This window comes from Canis lupus, chromosome 13 (assembly GCF_003254725.2).
Source record: "Canis lupus dingo isolate Sandy chromosome 13, ASM325472v2, whole genome shotgun sequence".
Lineage (NCBI taxonomy): Eukaryota > Metazoa > Chordata > Mammalia > Carnivora > Canidae > Canis > Canis lupus.
The window spans coordinates 9264478-9283299 of record NC_064255.1 but is presented as its reverse complement, the minus strand read 5'-3'; the positions used below and the strand labels follow the sequence as shown (position 1 = coordinate 9283299).

The window sequence follows — 18822 nt, the reverse complement described above, 5'->3', positions numbered from 1 at the left end:
TCACAGGCCATGTATAGAGCAACAAAGGGGAACAACTGAAGAGTTTTAATGAGGGGAAAGGTAAAAAGGCATTTCTAGTGATGTGTAGTCATATTCTCACTGCAATGGAGAACAGACTGAGAAGTGAAGATGCAAGAAATCTAGCTTTCTGGCTATTGTGGTTTAGGAGTCAGGTGATGACAGCTTGTTCCAGGGTAGTGGTGGCAATGAAAATGGACAAGAATGGGCAGATCTGAAATGTGTAATACAGCATTAAATAAATAGAACACAGTTATGGTTTAAAAGAAAACATCCATCAGATTGATGACACAGAACTAAACCATTTCAAAGGAATACAGTGGGAGTGTGGGGAGGTACCAAACTGGAGCAATTTAAAGAATGAGAGGGGAAGAACAGATACAAGTTTAGAAAATTGAAGGAATTAGACTGAAATCAAAAACAAAAAACAGAATCAGGGTAGTAGCTGGAGGTGAATCATGAAAATGAAGGGAGTTGTTTTAAAAAGGTAATGAAATGGACATATATGAGTGTTAACAGGAAGAATTCTAGTTGAAAGAAAGAAAAGATACAAAAGAAAAATAGTTTAAGGACAAATTTGAAGAAAAGCAATGATGTGACATTTCAGAGAAGACAGGATGCTCTGTGGTAGAAGTCAGTAAGGCAAATTTGTGAAACTAAAATAAGGCTTAGGTATAAAAAATGAGGACAGTGGTGGGAAATCATTCAGACAAGAGCAGGGCTATTTTTTTCTACTCTAAGAGAAAAAGAGGTTAGGTCAAGTACAAAAACGTCTGATACTGGGTATGTTTTTCTCTGTGAATTAGTCAGAAAGCTCTGTTAGTTTGCTGGGGCTGCCTTAACAAAGCACACAGAGAACTGGGTGTTTTAAACAACAGAAATTTATTTCATCATAGTTCTAAAGGCCTGAAGTCCAAGATCAAGGTGTCAGGAGGGTTGGTTTCTTCTGTGGAATCACTCCTCGGCTTGTAGATGGGTATCTTTCTTTGTCTTCCCATGGTTTTTCCTCTGTTGTCTGTGTCCTAAGTTCTTCTTATAAAGATACCAATCATATTGGATTATGGCCCACCCATATGACCTAATTTCACCTTAATTATCACTTTAAAGACTATCTCCAAATAAAATCACATTCAGAGGTTTGGGGGTTAGGACTTTGACATATGAATATTAGGGGGACACAATTCAGTCTATAACAAGAGGTTACTTGTCAAGAGTGAGAAGGGAGGTTCAAAGTAGTTCTAAATAGTCTGAAATAGTTCTCACAATGACTAAAAATGAAGTAATATAGCTTAAACGGGCAATTTAGTTTGTTCAGTTTAATTCAAAATGAAAGTATAATTTCATAAATAAATTATGACTTTAATTATTCCACTAAAAATTGTTTTACAAGTCAGAAAATATGAATCTAATCCCTGCTATGCTAACAAGTAACGTCCCTCGGATACATCTATCTCTTATTTTTCTCATTCTAAAATAGGAAGAATATATCACAGAATAGATACATACCTCAGAGTATACTAGAAAATACACGGACTTGGGAACCCCTGACATCCTGGTCCTGCTCTTTCACAGAAGAGCTTAATTTCTCAGAACCTTGATTCCTCATCCTAAAATAGAATATAACTAATTCATTTAGTCCCTTCCAGAGATGCCCCGGATGGCTCAGCGGTTGAGCGTCTGTCTTTGGCTCAGGACATGATCCCGGAGTCGCAGGATTGAGTCCTGCATGGAGCCTGCTTCACCCTCTGCCTGTGTCTGCCTCTCTCTCTCTGTCTCTCATGCATAAATAAATAAAATCTTAAAAAATAGTAATAATAAAGTCCCTTCTAAAATCTTAAAAGTTCTATGAAATAAAGTTACTTTGAGAATAAATGGATTGTGGCATCAGAAAAAAAAGATTCTCTGAAGCATTTATCAATAAAAATTATATGCTCCCAGCATGCTGAAGCACTGGTCTTCCTTTTCTATCTTTTCTACATCCTCCTCTGCTCCCAAGTCAATAATATCCTATGGCTAAGGTTGGCTTAAATAGTGTATGTTGAGTTACAACAAAGTATTACTACTTTTGTTATATGTACTTGTCTACTCTAACTTTAAATCATTACATTTTGAAACACCATTCCCAGCATGTCTAAAATAAGAGCTTTGCATATTTAAAAAAATTAATGGACATAGTAGTAGTGAGAAACATACATGGCAAAAGTAACAAGAAAATCCAAACAATGTCTTAAACAATGGAGAGTTTATTTTTCTCATGTGATAAGTGCAGAGGATGGCAACTCATGTTTGTTCAAGTATCCAATATGCCATCAGGGATGCAGGCTCTCCCTAGTCTTTCTACAAAGTCATCTCTGAAAGGTAGCTTTCATTCTCCTATTTATTGTTTCATAGTTGTAAGATGGCTGTTGTATCTCTAAACATGTTGACTACACTCATGGCCTGAAGGAAGAGAAAGAGGCAAAAAGCTTCATAAAGCTCTGACTTTTTAATTTGAAAGGAAAACCCTTCCCAATAGTCTTCTGTTCATTTTATTAGCCTTAAATAGGTAACATGCCCGCACTCTGGATATCTGCACTGCCCACTATGGTAGCCATGAATCACATGCAGCTACTTAAATTAAAATTAAATTAAAAATTCAATTTCTCATTTCTACTAGCCACATTTCAAGTTCTCAGTAGCTACATACAGTTAGTTAGTGGCTACCATACAGAACACCACAAATAACAGAAGATTTCCTTCACTGCAAAAAGTACTACCTTGGCATATCACAGACCATAAGAAATGAAATCACCTCTGTTTTTTTAGATCAATCATGATATATATCCTAGGGCTGAGGTAAAGTAAGGTCCTTATCTCCTTGAAGAACAAGGATCTCTGGTCCTACCGAACAATGTAAGATACTGTTAATGAGGAAAAAGTGGTGGTAGAAGCAGTTGGCAAATATCTGCCACGATAGGATGATCAGTACACTTACTTAAACTGAGGTTTATTAAATTTATATACATTAACAATGTATTTCATAAAAAATTCTTGGCAAGCAGGTTTTAAAATTAGAAAAATAAATTGAAACTTAGGCTGATGATTATAAAAGGCACTACCTCACACAAATTTAATTGCTAAAGTAAACACTACCTTAGTGACTTATACGAGGTTAGAGGGAAGAAAGGTAGTGGAATAATATATGAGCACTTTATAGCAAACAAATCTGAGATGGGTGATTACGTTGAAAATGCAGTTACTAAATTCATGGGCAAAAGAGAGTGTATCTTGTGATAACAAAGATTTGTTGATAAGAATTATCTTTATGTGGGGAATTTTACATTCTGCTCACTTCTCATGGCAGAATAAAACTAAAAAGACTGCAAAATAAAAGAATTAGACCAGATATGGAGAATAATTTACTAACAGAATTATTCAAAAGATTAAAAACTGATATTGACAATAGTTTTCTTCCTAAAGACTTCCAGGTTGTCAATTCCTCCATCAACCCCATTTGCCTAAATCCAGCAATGACAAGTATGTAGAAGTTTCTGTACTAATGGTACAGAACTAATTATTTATATATGTAAACTATTTATATATGTAATTATACATGTATGCGATACATAGAACATGTAATTTATATATGTAAATTATACTACTACTATACTATTATACTAGTATACTACTATACTATTACTACTACTAATTATACTACTACTACTACCAATACATGCCCTGAATGGCTAATTGCCTATCTTAAAAACTGATTTGTGTCTGAATAAAGTTCTTAAAAGTGTCTCAAAATTTCTTTCTATTCCACTGAAACATGCAAAACACTATTGAAGGTAGTATAATGGTTGTTTATCATGAAAAGAGAAAAAGGAAAGAGAAATTCTTATTAAGGAAGTAATGAAATATGAGAACTGTAAAAATTTTGCCCCTAAAGATAGTTTAGATTTTATTTTCCCTAGTAAAAATAACTCAGCCACTGAAACCTTTTTTTTCACTGAAATCTCTTTAATCTCTACTATGTTGTCTTAATATTCTTTTATGTAGTTTATACTTAAAAGTTTAATAACTTTAACTTTCATAAAGGTTAAATTTGATTATTATATGAACCTTAAAACTGCTTACAGGTAAAAAATCTCAGTTATGGCCTATGGCAAAACAAAAATTTTACAGAGATATTACTAAACTTTGGAGAATGATATATATTAAGCAAGACTTATCAGAATAATATTATAGTGCATAAAACAATAACCCACTGGAATGCACAGCAAAATCCAACTTAACACTATAAAGAGAAATCAAAATAATTTGCCAATATTTTGCTTGTCTGGTATGCATGCTATCTATTTCTTTTCACAAATAAGGAGTTAGCTAGAAACTGAGTTCTAAAACAACATATTCACTACTTGAGTATAACAAAAAAGAATCTAGAATCTTCATACACAAGTTTAATAAATCACATGATTTATTTATGGGATTTCTACATCACATTGTGGCTTAAAAGAAGTTCTGTATGTGTGATATGAAGAGAATGATGTACAATCAATATGAATCTTGTTAAATCTCTCTTCCATGGACTTTCTCCATCTTCCTGCTTAGCAATAAAAGGCATTTTTAGGTTTATATAAACATTCTTTACAATTGCCCTCTTAACAAAAATTAGTATATAAATAGCACTAGGCATTTAGTAAATAAGTCACAGGCCAATAAGTTCAACTGTGCAGTTGTGAAATGTAATGTGAAAGAGTCTGAAACCTTAAGACTGGGTGATCTGTAGTGTTTCCAACATGTCTTCAACTGCCTTAAGAGAGTATTTAGTTTCCTTCTTACTTCGACCTGCAAACTAATTTAAAAAAAAACAAATGCAATTAGGCCCAATTTCATGGCAGGTTCAAACTCATAATCTTACCTTTATGTTGCTGACAAGAGTTAACATTATCTATTTTGTCACTAGCATGAAATCAAGTATCTTTTCTTCAATAAAACAAAATTTGGGTTTTATTCTTTGCTTTTATTTCCTTAACCTCCAGAACTTATCTAGAAAAATGTTGCTACAGCCAATGTCAGAGAAATTACTGCCTGTGCTCTCTTCTAGGATTTTTATGGTTTTGGTTTCAGGTCTCACATTTACTCTTTAATGCATTTTGAGTTATTTTCTGTATGGTATAAGAAAATGGTCCAATTTCATTCTTTTGCATGTAGCTATGTCCAGTTTTCCCAACATCATTTGTTGAAGAAACTTTTTCCCATTACATATTCTTGCCTCTTTTGTTAAAGATTAATTAAACATATAATTGTGGGTTTGCTTCTGGGCTTTTTATCCTGTTCCACTGATCTATTTTTATGCCAGGACCATATTGTTTTGATTAATACAGCTTTGTAGAATAACTTGAAGGAATTGTGATACCTCCAGCTTTGCTTTGTTTTTCTTGTTTAAGATTGCTTTGGCTATTAAGGGGCTTTTGTAGCTCCATACAAATTTAGGATTATTTGTTCTAGTTCTGTGAAAAATACTGTTGGTATTTTGACAGGGATTGCATTAAATCTTCAGATTACTTTGGGCAATAAGCACCCTTTTAACAATAACTGTTCTCCCAATCCATGAATATGGAATATCCTTCCATTTTGCTTGTGTCGTCTTTAATTTCTTTCATCAAAGTTCAAAATTTGGACTTTACATTTTCATTAAGGTTTCATTTTTAGTTGAAGTGCACTATGATTTCACTGCAAAATTGGCCAATTTAAATGCTTTAGTGTGATAACCTATAAAAACATAAATTTGATTTTAAAACTATCCTCTTTCAACTAGAAACTTTCATGAAATAAAAAGTTTAACTTACAAATGAAATTTATACTTCTGTAGAAATGTAAACCATTTCTACTTGTCAGACATCTAAAAAATATTTACAATTTCAAAGTAAAATGTAAATGTACAAGTACTTTCTATTAAATATTTTCAAGTTGTAAGACATCTCTAAAATTAATTAAATTAAGTCACAATCTTTAAAAAGTTTCTGGAATTATTAGTGGACTAGATGATATGTTTCTGCAGCAAAGGCTGTCAAATAAAACTCTACGTTACAAAAAAAATAAAAACTCTGTTACATATTAAAATAATGTAAACATGTTTTAAGATATGCATTACTAGTTTATAAAGTTGTAATTTTATAAAACCAAATTGGGATTGGATTTTATAATTAAAACAAAATACAATGCATTAAAAACGGTATCTTTGCATATTTAAAAGCAAATTCATGGCATATTAAATTCAATACAATGCACATAATCAGTAAGGAAAACACTTGAATACCCCATGCTGATTTCAAAATGAGTTTTCTAACTAGACTGACAATTCTCATCATTTATCAGTTTGAATACTACAGATTTACTAAATAAATGTTCCTTGTGGGGGTAAGAGAAGGTTTATTATATCAACATTCTCTGTACCCCTGTTTAAAGTATTGATTAACATTTGCTATTAGCAAAATATAGTATTTTTACTATACGTCTAAGCACTCATACATTTTCAAGTGACTGATTTTCTCTGCAAATACCAATGCTGTCTTAAGCACTTAGCACTTGATTTATGATGTGTTCCTTCTCTTTTGTAATTAACTTAATTTGGCAAACTTCTCATGACCTGTTGAGAAAGATTAAGTGATCAAGCACAGGTAAAATCACAGAAGCAATAGACTTCAGGAATTGGTAACCTGCCTCTGACCTCTCTGGCTGCAGGTTAACATCATGATTCTTCTACTTCCTAAACCATTAGCTTCTATGGTTGAATCTTGATTTGATAGAGTAAATAATGGGGATTTCTAGAGAAATGCCAGGGGAAGAAAAAAGCTTCTCATAGGAATCAAGATCACTTTATACCTTTTATAAGACATTACTAAGGAATTCAAATGTTAAATATACAATTCCTAATTACAAAATATGGTAATAGCAATACAATTAAAATTCTGACTTTTCATAATTTCCGATGGTGACTAAAAGATATGAGGTGTGTTATTATTCCTATTATCTAGTTGATAAATTCACTTTCACAAGGACTTACCAAGAACAGAAAGCCTTTTCTTTTACTACTGCCTATCCAAAGTAAACAGGAATGGTCTTAATCAGATATTTAAAGGACTAATTCTAAGAAAAAGCTTTGATGGATCTGACCAACATAGGATACCACATAGTAACATTAACTCCAATTTTTTAATTAGCAAAACAGAACAATGAAAAATTTCTGTAGAACTGAAGTCATAACCACTATTTTAAAATACAGCACTTTTCTTGATTTGTACTTAAACATAATAATAGTAAATACAAATTTGTGATTTTTTAAATTAGGTAATTAAAAAAAACACCTAAGATTGTGTGTCAACACTATGACAGGCCAGTACAATTTAGAATAAGCCAAACTTATTTGTGTCAGAACAAATAAAAAGAAAGTTGGAAATATAAATCTATCACTTCAAATTTTGCCTGACATGCAATTATTTTGTCTATTCCAGAATTATATGGCAATTTAACTGATTAAGCCGGAATCCTATTTTTCCCTCAAATCATGATTTAATTTTCCATTTCCCAAAAGGATAGAAACAGAATCACCTCTGCAATCATAAATAACATATGGATTGCTAGCACAGATGAATTTAACAGTGTACCAAAGAAGCATTTATCTGGAAAATTATTGTGAGTAGGTTCACATTAAAGTTTTTCATGAGCATTAATCAAACTTGCCTGCCTCTACTGAACATGCTAAACCAATTACCTAATTGAAGAGCAAGTAGTAGCCATATTCTGTTTCATTATTAAGTAGAAAGAAAGAAGGAAAACCAGTTCTTAAAATCTCATTTTCTCTAATTTATAAATGCCTAGAAAAACATTATAATAAGGAGTATTTATTATATACTTTATACTTGTTTATATGCCTAGACATGAGTCATAAAATTCTCAATTAGATCCCAGAGATTTATCTAATTACTAAAATGTCAATCTCTAAAAGTTATATTTTCCATATTAATCACAAATACTGCATTTTTGTTTTCATACAGTTAGATTTTGCTTAAATAAACTCTCCTTTCATAATTCTCTATGGATCTTAAAGAAAACTCACCAGAAAACACTGTCAAATAAAAACTTTTTTATCAAACTCAAAGGTCAATAATTTATCCACTGTGGTAACTGGAATAAATTGGGTTAAAATTTACCTTTGCATAATTTGTGCAAAATAATATGGGTGGACAAAGTACTAGGATAAATAAATTGGAACACTGGATGGATCAATCTCAGAAACATTACACTGAGTGAAAGAAGCCAGGCACAAAAGAGTACATAACCTATGATCTCATTTATATAAAGTTCTAGTAGAGGCAAAACTAATTCATAGTCATAAAAATGCTATCAGTGCTTGTCTGTAGTGTCAGGAGGGGCTGACTGCAGAGTGGCAGAAGGACTTTCTGGGGTGACAGAAATGCTACATATCTTCAATGGGATGATGGTAAGAAGGGTGTATACATTTGTCAATACTTCAACTGTGCATTTAAAATGTATGTACATTACTGTATATAAATCATACTTCAATAAAGCAGATAAAAAGAAAAAGGCAAGATAAATGAAAACAGAAGGTGGGGACTATGAAGCTTTACAATAGTATAATAAATTGCCAAATGACCACATATCTCTCTTCCCAAGAGGTGAAGTATTACATCCCCTGAATCTGGGTTGACCATGTGACTTGTTTTGCTCAATGGAAAATTAGGAAAATGTGACGCAGAGACTTAAAAAGTCCTTGCACAGTAGAGTTTGACTGTTTGCTACTCCTGGAATCCTAAGACCACCACATGAGTAAGTCCAAGTTATCCTGCCAAATGAGAAACAAGAGGCCCAGCCCTCCCAGCTGACAGACAGCCAAAGTCAGAAATTTAAGTGAGGCCATCAACCACTAGCATACTGAAGAAATATAAATAAGCCCAGTCGAGACGAGCAGAATTACTCAACTGAGTCCAAGCTAAACAGCCTACCTATAGAATCATAAGCAAATAAGTTGTTATTTTAAATCACTAAGTTAGCAAAAGGTAATGGATACAAATATTTATGGAATCTGATTCATAGAAAGAACACAAAACCTCTAAAGAGAAAGCACAGAATATACAAGCTTTAAAAGAACAAAGAGATTTTATTTAAAATCTGTTAGTGGTGCCGAGGGACAAATAAATTTTGCATGATAGGTGTAGTTGAGGAGTATTGGAAGTTGCTATACAGAAACCGGACACGACCAACAGAGATACGTTACCTTCCTGCAGTGGTATCTAAAAATGATAGAAATTGGCAAAAGTTCTTTTTTCTATCCCTTCCTATAGAGTCAAGAGAAAGCAAATCACATCTTCAGTAAAGATGTGTAAAACATCTCTGTGGACTAAGGAGTTTATGATGTAAAACTCAAATACTGAAGAGTACCAATGACATTCTTAGAGGTCTTTCCAAAGAACAAAGACTTTATAAATCTATAAATAGAATGGATCTAGTAAGGCAAAATTTAAAAGAAGAAAAGAATGGCAGGGGTAAATATTACTAACAGGGTTTAGATCTACAAACAGTGGCTTAAAATACTGAAATAACAGATTCATGTCCAGTGGTAAGGTGCATCTCCTAAGGCAGAAAAGGGCATACTTGTCTGGCATTGTATTACGAAGGAGATAGGGAGAAAGTAAAACAAAACTAAACTCTGAAATTAGTTCACATTATTCAATTGTTCACACGAGAAAATAACTGGGAGGAGAGTGAAAAACTGCATTTCTAGTTTCAGATACATTTATACCTGACATTTCTTTATAGAGGCAGTTTATTGTAGCTGTTAAGAGCACCAACTCTGGAGTCAGACTCCCTAGGTTTGAAAATAGCTGTTATTAACCAGCTATGTTAATTGGGAAAGTTATTTAATCTTTCAATGCTTTAATTTATTTCTAAAATAGGAAAAATACCTCATAAGAAATTTTCTAGAAGAATTTGCTCTTATAACCATTCTTGTTGTGGTCATATTTGCAATGAACACAGCAAGCATCACAAAGTAAACCTGGAGCATGTAATTATTAAAAACAACATAATACATATTAGAGCAATTTGATGAAAATTATGTATTAATTCTTTTAATCCTCAGAAAACTTCTATAGCCATCTTGGAGATGAAAACCTATGCCCAGAAATAGTATACAATTTATCCCAAACTGCATAAATAATTAATGTCAGAACCAAACTTTGAAGACATACAACACAGATCCAGCACTGGTGTTCTTCTCATAACTCCTACATGGTGATACTAGCTTCCACGAATGGGATTCATGACAGAACAGAGATGTCTGTTATCCAGTTGTCTGTTATCTGGATAGCTACATGGGGGAAAATTGACCCTTATTTCACACCATACATAGAAATCAATTCCAAATGGATTATGGATCTAAATATAAAAGGTAGAAGAAATAAAAAAAACTCTCAAGACACACAAAATTATCTTTATGACTATGAGTAGCAACCAATTTCTTAAACACAAAAAGCACAAACCATAAAAGAATATAAATGAACATTTTTTACTTCAGAACTTCTACTCATCAAAATCATGAGATAGCAGGTAAGCAATTGAAGAAATTTTCTGCACGTATAACAAAAAGCTCATAATCAGAAAACTAAAAAACAAAATAAAAAGTCATAAATCAATTAAAAAGATAGACTTCAAGAAAGAGGATATTCAAATAGCCAATAAACATGAAAAAATGCTCAATCTCACTGGTCATCAGGGAGATGAAAAATGAAACCATTAAGATGCCACTATACATGTATCAGAATGGTTATAATTACAAAAACTGACAGGACCAAGTATTAGTAAAGATGTGGAACTATGAGTACTGCCAAACATGACTGGTGGGACTATAAAAAGCTAATTTGGAAAATAAATTATGACCCAGTATTTCCACTCAAAGGCATACACTCATCAGAAGCACATGTATACCAAAAGACTGCAGCAATATTCAGTATAGCATTATTCAAAATAGCCCCCAACAGGAAATAACCCAAATGCCTACCAACAACTGACTAGATAAATTGTAGTATAGTTCATACAACAGACTATATAGTACAATGAAAATAAATGAACTAGACATGAAAAGGGATAAATGTCATAATTATATTAGTGAAATAGGCTAGACAAAAATGAATACATACTATGATACTATAAAGTTCAAAAACAAGCCAAAACTAGGGATTATGAATCAATACTCTTGAGGTTAATAGAAGTAGAAATTAAGAGGATGTACTATGAGGGCTCTGGGGTACTGTAATGTTCCCATTTCTTGACATGGATACATTTACCTTGCATAATTCACTGAAATGTATATTTATTACTTGGGTTCTTTTTTCTATATATGTTGTAATGAAAACTGATTTTATTTTATTTTTTTTTTTTAATTTTTATTTATTTATGATAGCCACACAGAGAGAGAGAGAGGCAGAGACACAGGCAGAGGGAGAAGCAGGCTCCATGCACCGGGAGCCCGATGTGGGATTCGATCCCGGGTCTCCAGGATCCTGCCCTGGGCCAAAGGCAGGCGCTAAACCGCTGCGCCACCCAGGGATCCCCTGAAAACTGATTTTAAAAATATAATCATGCCATGTCAAAAAAAGCACTCTCTGAGCAGCTAGTTGTTTCTCAAAAATATCTCAAAAAAAAGGACATAGTCTGCATACCCTTAGTTTTATATTATCCAAGTCTTATCTTTAAATCTCTCTCTCACACATGCACACATATACACACACACACACTCTCTCTCTCTCTCTCGGCCTACTAACTATGGAAACCCATTATGATCTGTGCTATCTCAAACTAACTACATTTAAAGAAGCACAGCCTGGCTAATATTTATGAATATTCTGACTTACAATATGCCAAAAGAATTAATATTCTCTATTATATATAATAAAAATACACAAGTGACTTTAAAAAATGTGATCATGAGGGCACTGATTTTTTTTTAATCTCCTCAACCTTCTCCAACCAGGTGGAGTACAAAAAGAAACAGTACCAAAACAAAGTAACAAAAAACAAGCCCAAAGAAAACATCTTCAAAAAAACCTACATTACAGGCAATACTCCAAAACCCTGTAATTTGGTTTTATCACCAATAGTGGAAAGACCTACAAAAGATCAACAGCTGTATGGTAGGATTACGTATGGTAGGATGAATAACGTATAACTCTAAAAGTTGAAGAAATGAACAAAGTTATGAATTGATGAATCTGCAAATGGTCTGAAAAACCAGGACAGTCCCAAAGGCTGAAAATCAAAGGTAAGTGTTAAAAGCTGCATGTAATATGACGTTAAGCAACCCTAATAGTGTACAACCTCAAAAACTCTGAAATGTCCAGCAAACACCCTCTTCTAGGAAGGAAAAAAAAAATCTCACACTGAAGGATAATCACCAGAAACTGAAACCAAATTGAATAGGGCAGAAACACAAAGGGAGAGATGGCTCACTAAAGGGAGAGGAGTGGGTAAGAGAAAGGTAGTGATGTCCACAGTCAGCAAATCCCAGAATAAAATAAAAGAACTAACAACAAAATGCAACATTTAAAGCTGAGGGCAACACCTCAGAATTCAAGATCTACAGAGCTCTAGGGGTAGAAAAGAAGGCCGAAGCCAGAAAATCTTTCTGAACCACACTGATTCTGAGAAAGACTGTATACAGAAGGTCTTATTTAAGTTCTGTACATCAAAGAGGAAGTCATAAAAAGTCAAGTTGGGAAAATTATCCTATTTCCGACACCCTTACTCCACAAAAACCTTCTTCCAATAAAAACTATCTGATTTAAACAAGGAAAACAACAAAAGAATACAGATTAACTCCATAAAAAAATTACTAGAGGAAAAAAACCAAACTGACAGAAAAAGATTTGAAAGAAAATGAATGATAGAGGAACGAGGTGAGAGAGGAAATCCAATAAACTGTTAGAGAGCTGGAAAAAAAATTTAGGCAAGTAAACAGAAAAAATATTTAACACTAAAAGCAACTCTTATCAGATTAACAGAGGATTAAATTTACATTTCGAATGGGACTAATATGCATTTGGGAAAACTGACCTAATAACAATCAACAAAATACACTGTAGTGAAACTAACAGATTTTAATGTTAAAGAAAAAACTCCTTTGGACATCCAGACAAAAAGTCTAAGTCACTTAGGGAAAGAAAATCAGGATGGGATTAGACCTCTTGACAGCAATATTTTAACCTAAAACACAATGGAACATGTTAAAGGTAAGTAAATGTAAGTCAAAGGTTGTAAAAAAAAAAGTCGAATTATCCCAGAAATATAAAGACTACAGAGAGAGTTTATAAACATGCAAGATCTAAGAAGATACTATTTTCCCATGAGCTCTTCCTGAAGAATCTCTTAGGGACAAGCTTCAGAAAACTAAGAAATGAGTAGAGAAGTTTCAGATAAGATCTGACATGTAAGCAGAGTACAAAAATATTTTTTATATAGTCTGACGAGCTTCCTTTTAGGCTTTTCTTCTTCCCTTTTAATAACTTGAGATATTCTAATTAATAATATATTCACATATCCAATCTGATTCTGAAATACACTGTGATTTTGCTTACCTTTTCTGGATTTTTAAAATTACTTTTTATTTCCCAAATGCTGACTACTGAAATTTCCAGATGGTCAGGGCTACTTATGGGATCATAAGAGTAATGGACTTCTTTTGAAAAAAGAAGAAAAACAAGTGATCCTACAAGTTAATTCTACAGTTAAAACACATCTGATTAAGACTCAAAGGCATAAAAGTTCAATGACAGACATTTGGCTTCTTAGTTTGATGAAAGAAAAAACAATTAAGAAATATATTAACTCACCTATATGATAATATAAAATTATCAATACTGACCTGATAAGCTCTGTTTATTTGACTAGCTGCCCAACTAGCATATTTCATGTTGTCCTTTTTTGTTTTTGCACTTGCTTTTGGATTAGAAGCAATATGACTTGCCGACTATAAACAAAAAAGAAATATCAAAAACAAAATTCCTTTTTTCTAGCCAAGACAACCAAAAAACATGTAGGATCTTAGTTGCAATGGGAAAACAAAGGGTTTTTAAAAACTGTACCAAAACAATTTTTAAAATAAAAATAAAGTGGAATGAAATTACTATTTAAAAATAAAAATATATTTTAAAATACAGAATAAAATGACAAAAAGAGAGAGCATCTTAAATAATACCTAAATTTATTAGTTATCTACCACAACTCTTAAAGGTAAAATTAAATACTTAAATACTGTAGAGTATCACTTAAATAGTAGAATATTGAAGGTCATTATTACTTCTTGTTATTAAATTATTATTTCTAGTTACTTAATACTGTATTACTTCAGCTTTCCTATGTCAGAATTATAGAATGATTTAATATTAATGTAAAAAGGTATTTCAAAAATAATTTGGTCCAATTTACATTAGTAAGTGAAGAAAAATTTAAGTCCAATAGGAGTTATTTGACTTGACCAAAGCAAGTTATGAAAGCCTTAAAAATAGAAAGAGATCTTCATTTCCAATCTAGTTCTCTTTTCAGTTTACCAAGAGTTTCCAAACTATGTTTCCACAGTACCAATTAGAATCACTGCAATTTGATCCATCCTCTCCTTTTAAAAAACGTACTTAAACAAGGGATTGTTAATCTAGGATCCATGAAAGAATCTGTAAACCACCAAAATTATATACTAATTTTTAAGCATATATTTGTATTTCTTGAGAGAGGAAGATCTTTTATCTTACGCTTAAATATATCATATTCTTAAGAGGATTTGTCCAAGTGATTAAAAAAAAATTAAGCCTTTCTTTTATACTTAGCTTGTGTTAACAGGGTCTTTTTTTCTCTCCTCCTTAGTCAGTGAGGAATTTATTGACCAAAATCTTATTTTTATACTTCTATGTCTTTAATATCACCTTCTTGGTACAAATTTAAGCAAATGCAGTGATTAAGAGAATGACTCTGGAATCAACTGCCTAAGCTGATATCCCAGCTCAATCACTTAGTAAGTCTGTGATATCTTTCAACAAATTCACTAGACCTCTATGTGTTTTAGGTTCACTTTCTGTGAAATGGTAGTAATAATAGTATCTTTTCAAACAGTTGATATAAGGATTTAATGATTTAAAATAATGCCTAGCACATAAAGTGTTATATATAAACTATCATTAATAATTTGTTTTAAAATACTAATAGATTTGTAATTTAATAATTGTTTTAAATACTAATTCTTTTAAAATTAGTACTTCATTTATTTGATAAAGAGATAGCACTGCTACTCTATCTCCAACCTATTGTAATTGGCACTGGTAGATCTAGGAAAAATTTCCTGAAATTCCTTTGAACCATTTTCTAATTATATTTTGCTATTCCTTTCCTAAAAATGATTTCATTTATATTTCTTCCTGCCTCTATTTCTGCAATCAATTCTTTTTCACTGAGCCCCAATAAGACATTCATCCAAAGTCCTTGAAAAGATCAGGATAAATTAAAATTTCAAAGAACTGGCCTATTAAAAAAAGTTTTCTAATTGTAGAGAGAGGGGCTCATTTTATGTATATTTTAAAGCTCAGCAAATTCTTCCTCTATTTCCCATAGCTCTTGTTAATTGACTTTTCTAAGCTCGTCACTTGGCATACATAAACCACAGAAATATTTAATTACATGCTTCCCACAATTCCCAAGCTCTTTTTTGTACCATAAGAAAAGTTTTGACAGTAGAAATTTTATTACTAATGTCTTTTATTGTGTAGTTTAAAACTGCCATACAATTATAATTTAAGGTAAGAAATACAATATTGGGCATAAACCCAAGAATATCAAAACAATTAAAATACATAATATGGTTTTATATCTGCTACTATTTAATAGAGTAGACAAATTCGGATACAATAGGACACATTTTATAATAAAATATCAAATAGGATGTATTACCATTTAAAAATAAAACTTCAGTATTTAACTAGAGGGGAAAAAATAATCTTATCAACAAGATACAAAAAAAAAAAAAAGAGGGAAGTGATTGGATGGGATAGTTAATGGACTTTAAATGACAGATTTCATAAAATAACATTAAACATGCATCTTTACTCACCATGTAAAGCCCAAACAAAGCTCTCATATTTCTGTTGTTCAGTTTCAGTGCCTGCGCAAAATACTTTCTTGAAAGTTCGAGGTTTTCAAGTCCACCTTGGGTATATTTAACCTGTTAGAAATTGCAGAGTGCTGAAATCTGTTTATTTTACTACTTTGAAATATAGCATGTTTCATCATACCATAGGCATTAGTAATTGAAACAGATATTCTGTAAACAAATGCAAGATGTTAAAAGAATTCATCTTAAAGTTGTTAAAGCTAATCTAAATTTTAAAGCATAATCTCCCTGAAAATTCTATTCTACGAACACTAAGATCATAAGAGTAGTTTTTAAAACAAAATGCTAAAAAAAATTTTTTAATTAAAAAAAATGCTGTCCGTAAAAAAGCTAATATAATTTATTTTTCAGCTGCCTAAATGCCTAACAACTTTATATTTTCTATTAGCAGCATTCTAAATCTATACTTAAATAGGAGCTGCCCTTTTCTAGTCACCCTGACATTCCTTATTAATGAAATCCTAGCCTTATAGCATTCAATTGTATTACTATTCTTTATAGTAAAATAAATACTTCCTACTTCCAAAAATATTGATCTTAACATGTTTCCTAGAATATGGATTTAAAAATCATAATTGTTGTAAATGTTTCAGAAGCCATTAAATGGTGACAATTAAGGCATCATTAGTTCAAAATTAAAGAGTATACAATAAAAAATACAAAGAATTTCACTGTTTTAAGTAAGTGCTTTTATTTTTAAAGTCATATTCCCATTATAGTAATAAAAACTTAAATCTTTTACAACCTACAGTTTTCATCAGATGTTTTAAATATTTATATACTTGCCTCACATTTAGGACATGTTCTTAGTTCCAAAATAATACCTAACATCAACAAAAATAAAATCATATACATGTTGTTTTTGAGAGCACTTACTTCAGCATACTGCTGACAGTATAAGTGGTTGTGTGGATTAGTCATCATTAGCTCCTCTAAACAAAAGGCTGCTTTAGCATAGCTGAAAAATATGAAGATGAAAAATCAATTTTAAAAGTTACAAATACCACCTTAGCTAAAATAACTTAAAAATAATTTAAAACAGTGATTGAAAATAATCTTAAAACAATTTGTGACATTAGGTATTTTGTTCCCCAAATTTAAAGCTTTATTAATAAAAAGCCTGTTATGCTGAATTCTTAAATACAAATAACAAAGGCTTAGATTCTAAAGCAGCCTATGAACCATCAGTAGATATTACATTCTTAAAACTGGGTTACTATTATGAAATCCAAACATTATTCACAACACAGACTTCACAATCTTGTATCAGGTTACATATAAAATAACTTCAAGCCCATTGATCACTTAATAAAATATCTGAATGGCTGAAGTGTAAAAAGGAAATAAACATTTTATTAAATACTATCCACAAAAATCCTTTAGTGACATTATCTACCACACATTGTATTACAAAGACTTTTCATTACTTGTTTGTCAAATACAAAATTATAATGAAGTTAGAAATTTTAAACCCATGAAAGGTAGATCAAGTTAGTGGTTCTGATACGTACTCTACTACTATTTCATTATGTGGTAAAGAAACAAAAACATCTTCCTCAAAACCTGAGGAGAGGACTGCTACAAAGGGCTCTGGAAAAATGGTTTTACACCATGTGACTGTAATTCCCATTAATGCATTTTATGTTTAAAGCAATGTAAATATCGTCACTATTTATAGGAAATCCTAAAGAACACAGGTGTTTTAAAGTTTATTCCCCATGAAAGGTGATGACAGTAGCTAACAGAAAACGGCTACCTACAATTATTTTTGGCATTTGTCACCAACATACAAAGCTACCGATCTTCACACCAAGTCTAATATACTTTTCAAAGTATACATACTGCAATTTCACATATATGTACTAATAACAGCTAACTTATATGCTCATTATGTACCACGCACTTCTCTAGGTGTATTATATGTATTAATTCATTTAATCCTACCACAACTCGAGGAAGCAGGAAATTATCAAAATTTTATAGTTGAGAAGGCACAGAGATACTAACTGAAACCTAGGCGATGCCACTCTGGACAGCCTACTCATAACCACTCTGCATATTGCCTCTATGCACTATACACAATAAAAAACCATGGTAATGATGGTAGTGATGAAGAGGTCAATGGTAACATAAAAATGGGTACAGCAATCAAACTAAAAGGGCCTGAGAAACCAAAAACACCCTGTAGATTACCAAAATCATAGCACTTTAGATTTATATATACATACTGTTATCAAGGATCATACAGCTATTTAGTCTTTTTCATTTTTATACCCAAAACCTAGCACTGGTTCCTGACATGTGATAGGTATATAATAAATGACTGAATGATTACATAAATGTCTAGAACAAAAGTATTGTGATTACCTATCTGGTATATATTTATCATTCTGTAAGAGAAGAAGAAAGTGGTCTCTACCTTAAACACTTCCCTTCTAAATATGTTCCTTTTACTAAGATGATACAAAAAATTCATATTAATGCTAAGAATAAATATTCTTACAGACTCAAATGGATTGAGCACAACTATGACTCCCGTTTTTATACAGTATTAACTAAGATAAAATAGGTAGGAGTGTCTACTGAAAAAT

The 18822-nt window shown here is 31.8% G+C and overlaps 1 protein-coding gene across 23 annotated transcripts in view; it reads right to left on the bottom strand.

Moving 5' to 3' along the window:
- Nucleotides 1–18822, bottom strand: part of EMC2 (ER membrane protein complex subunit 2) — a 402209-nt gene that overhangs the window by 352903 nt on the left and 30484 nt on the right. For 22 of the 23 annotated variants that reach the window (XR_004816012.2, XR_007401889.1, XR_007401891.1 and 19 more), the window contains 3 exons: nucleotides 17108–17189; nucleotides 16172–16282; nucleotides 13940–14044 (listed from right to left, as the gene is read on the bottom strand). Coding sequence is in view for 5 of the 23 variants with exons in the window: in XM_035716635.2 (XP_035572528.1) it covers nucleotides 13940–14044; nucleotides 16172–16282; nucleotides 17108–17189 (298 nt within the window). In the remaining 18 variants the exon portion in view is untranslated. Of the gene's footprint in view, nucleotides 1–881; nucleotides 2458–4764; nucleotides 4853–13939; nucleotides 14045–16171; nucleotides 16283–17107; nucleotides 17190–18822 lie in introns of those variants that run through there. The other variant, XM_025450998.3, reaches the window with a different exon arrangement.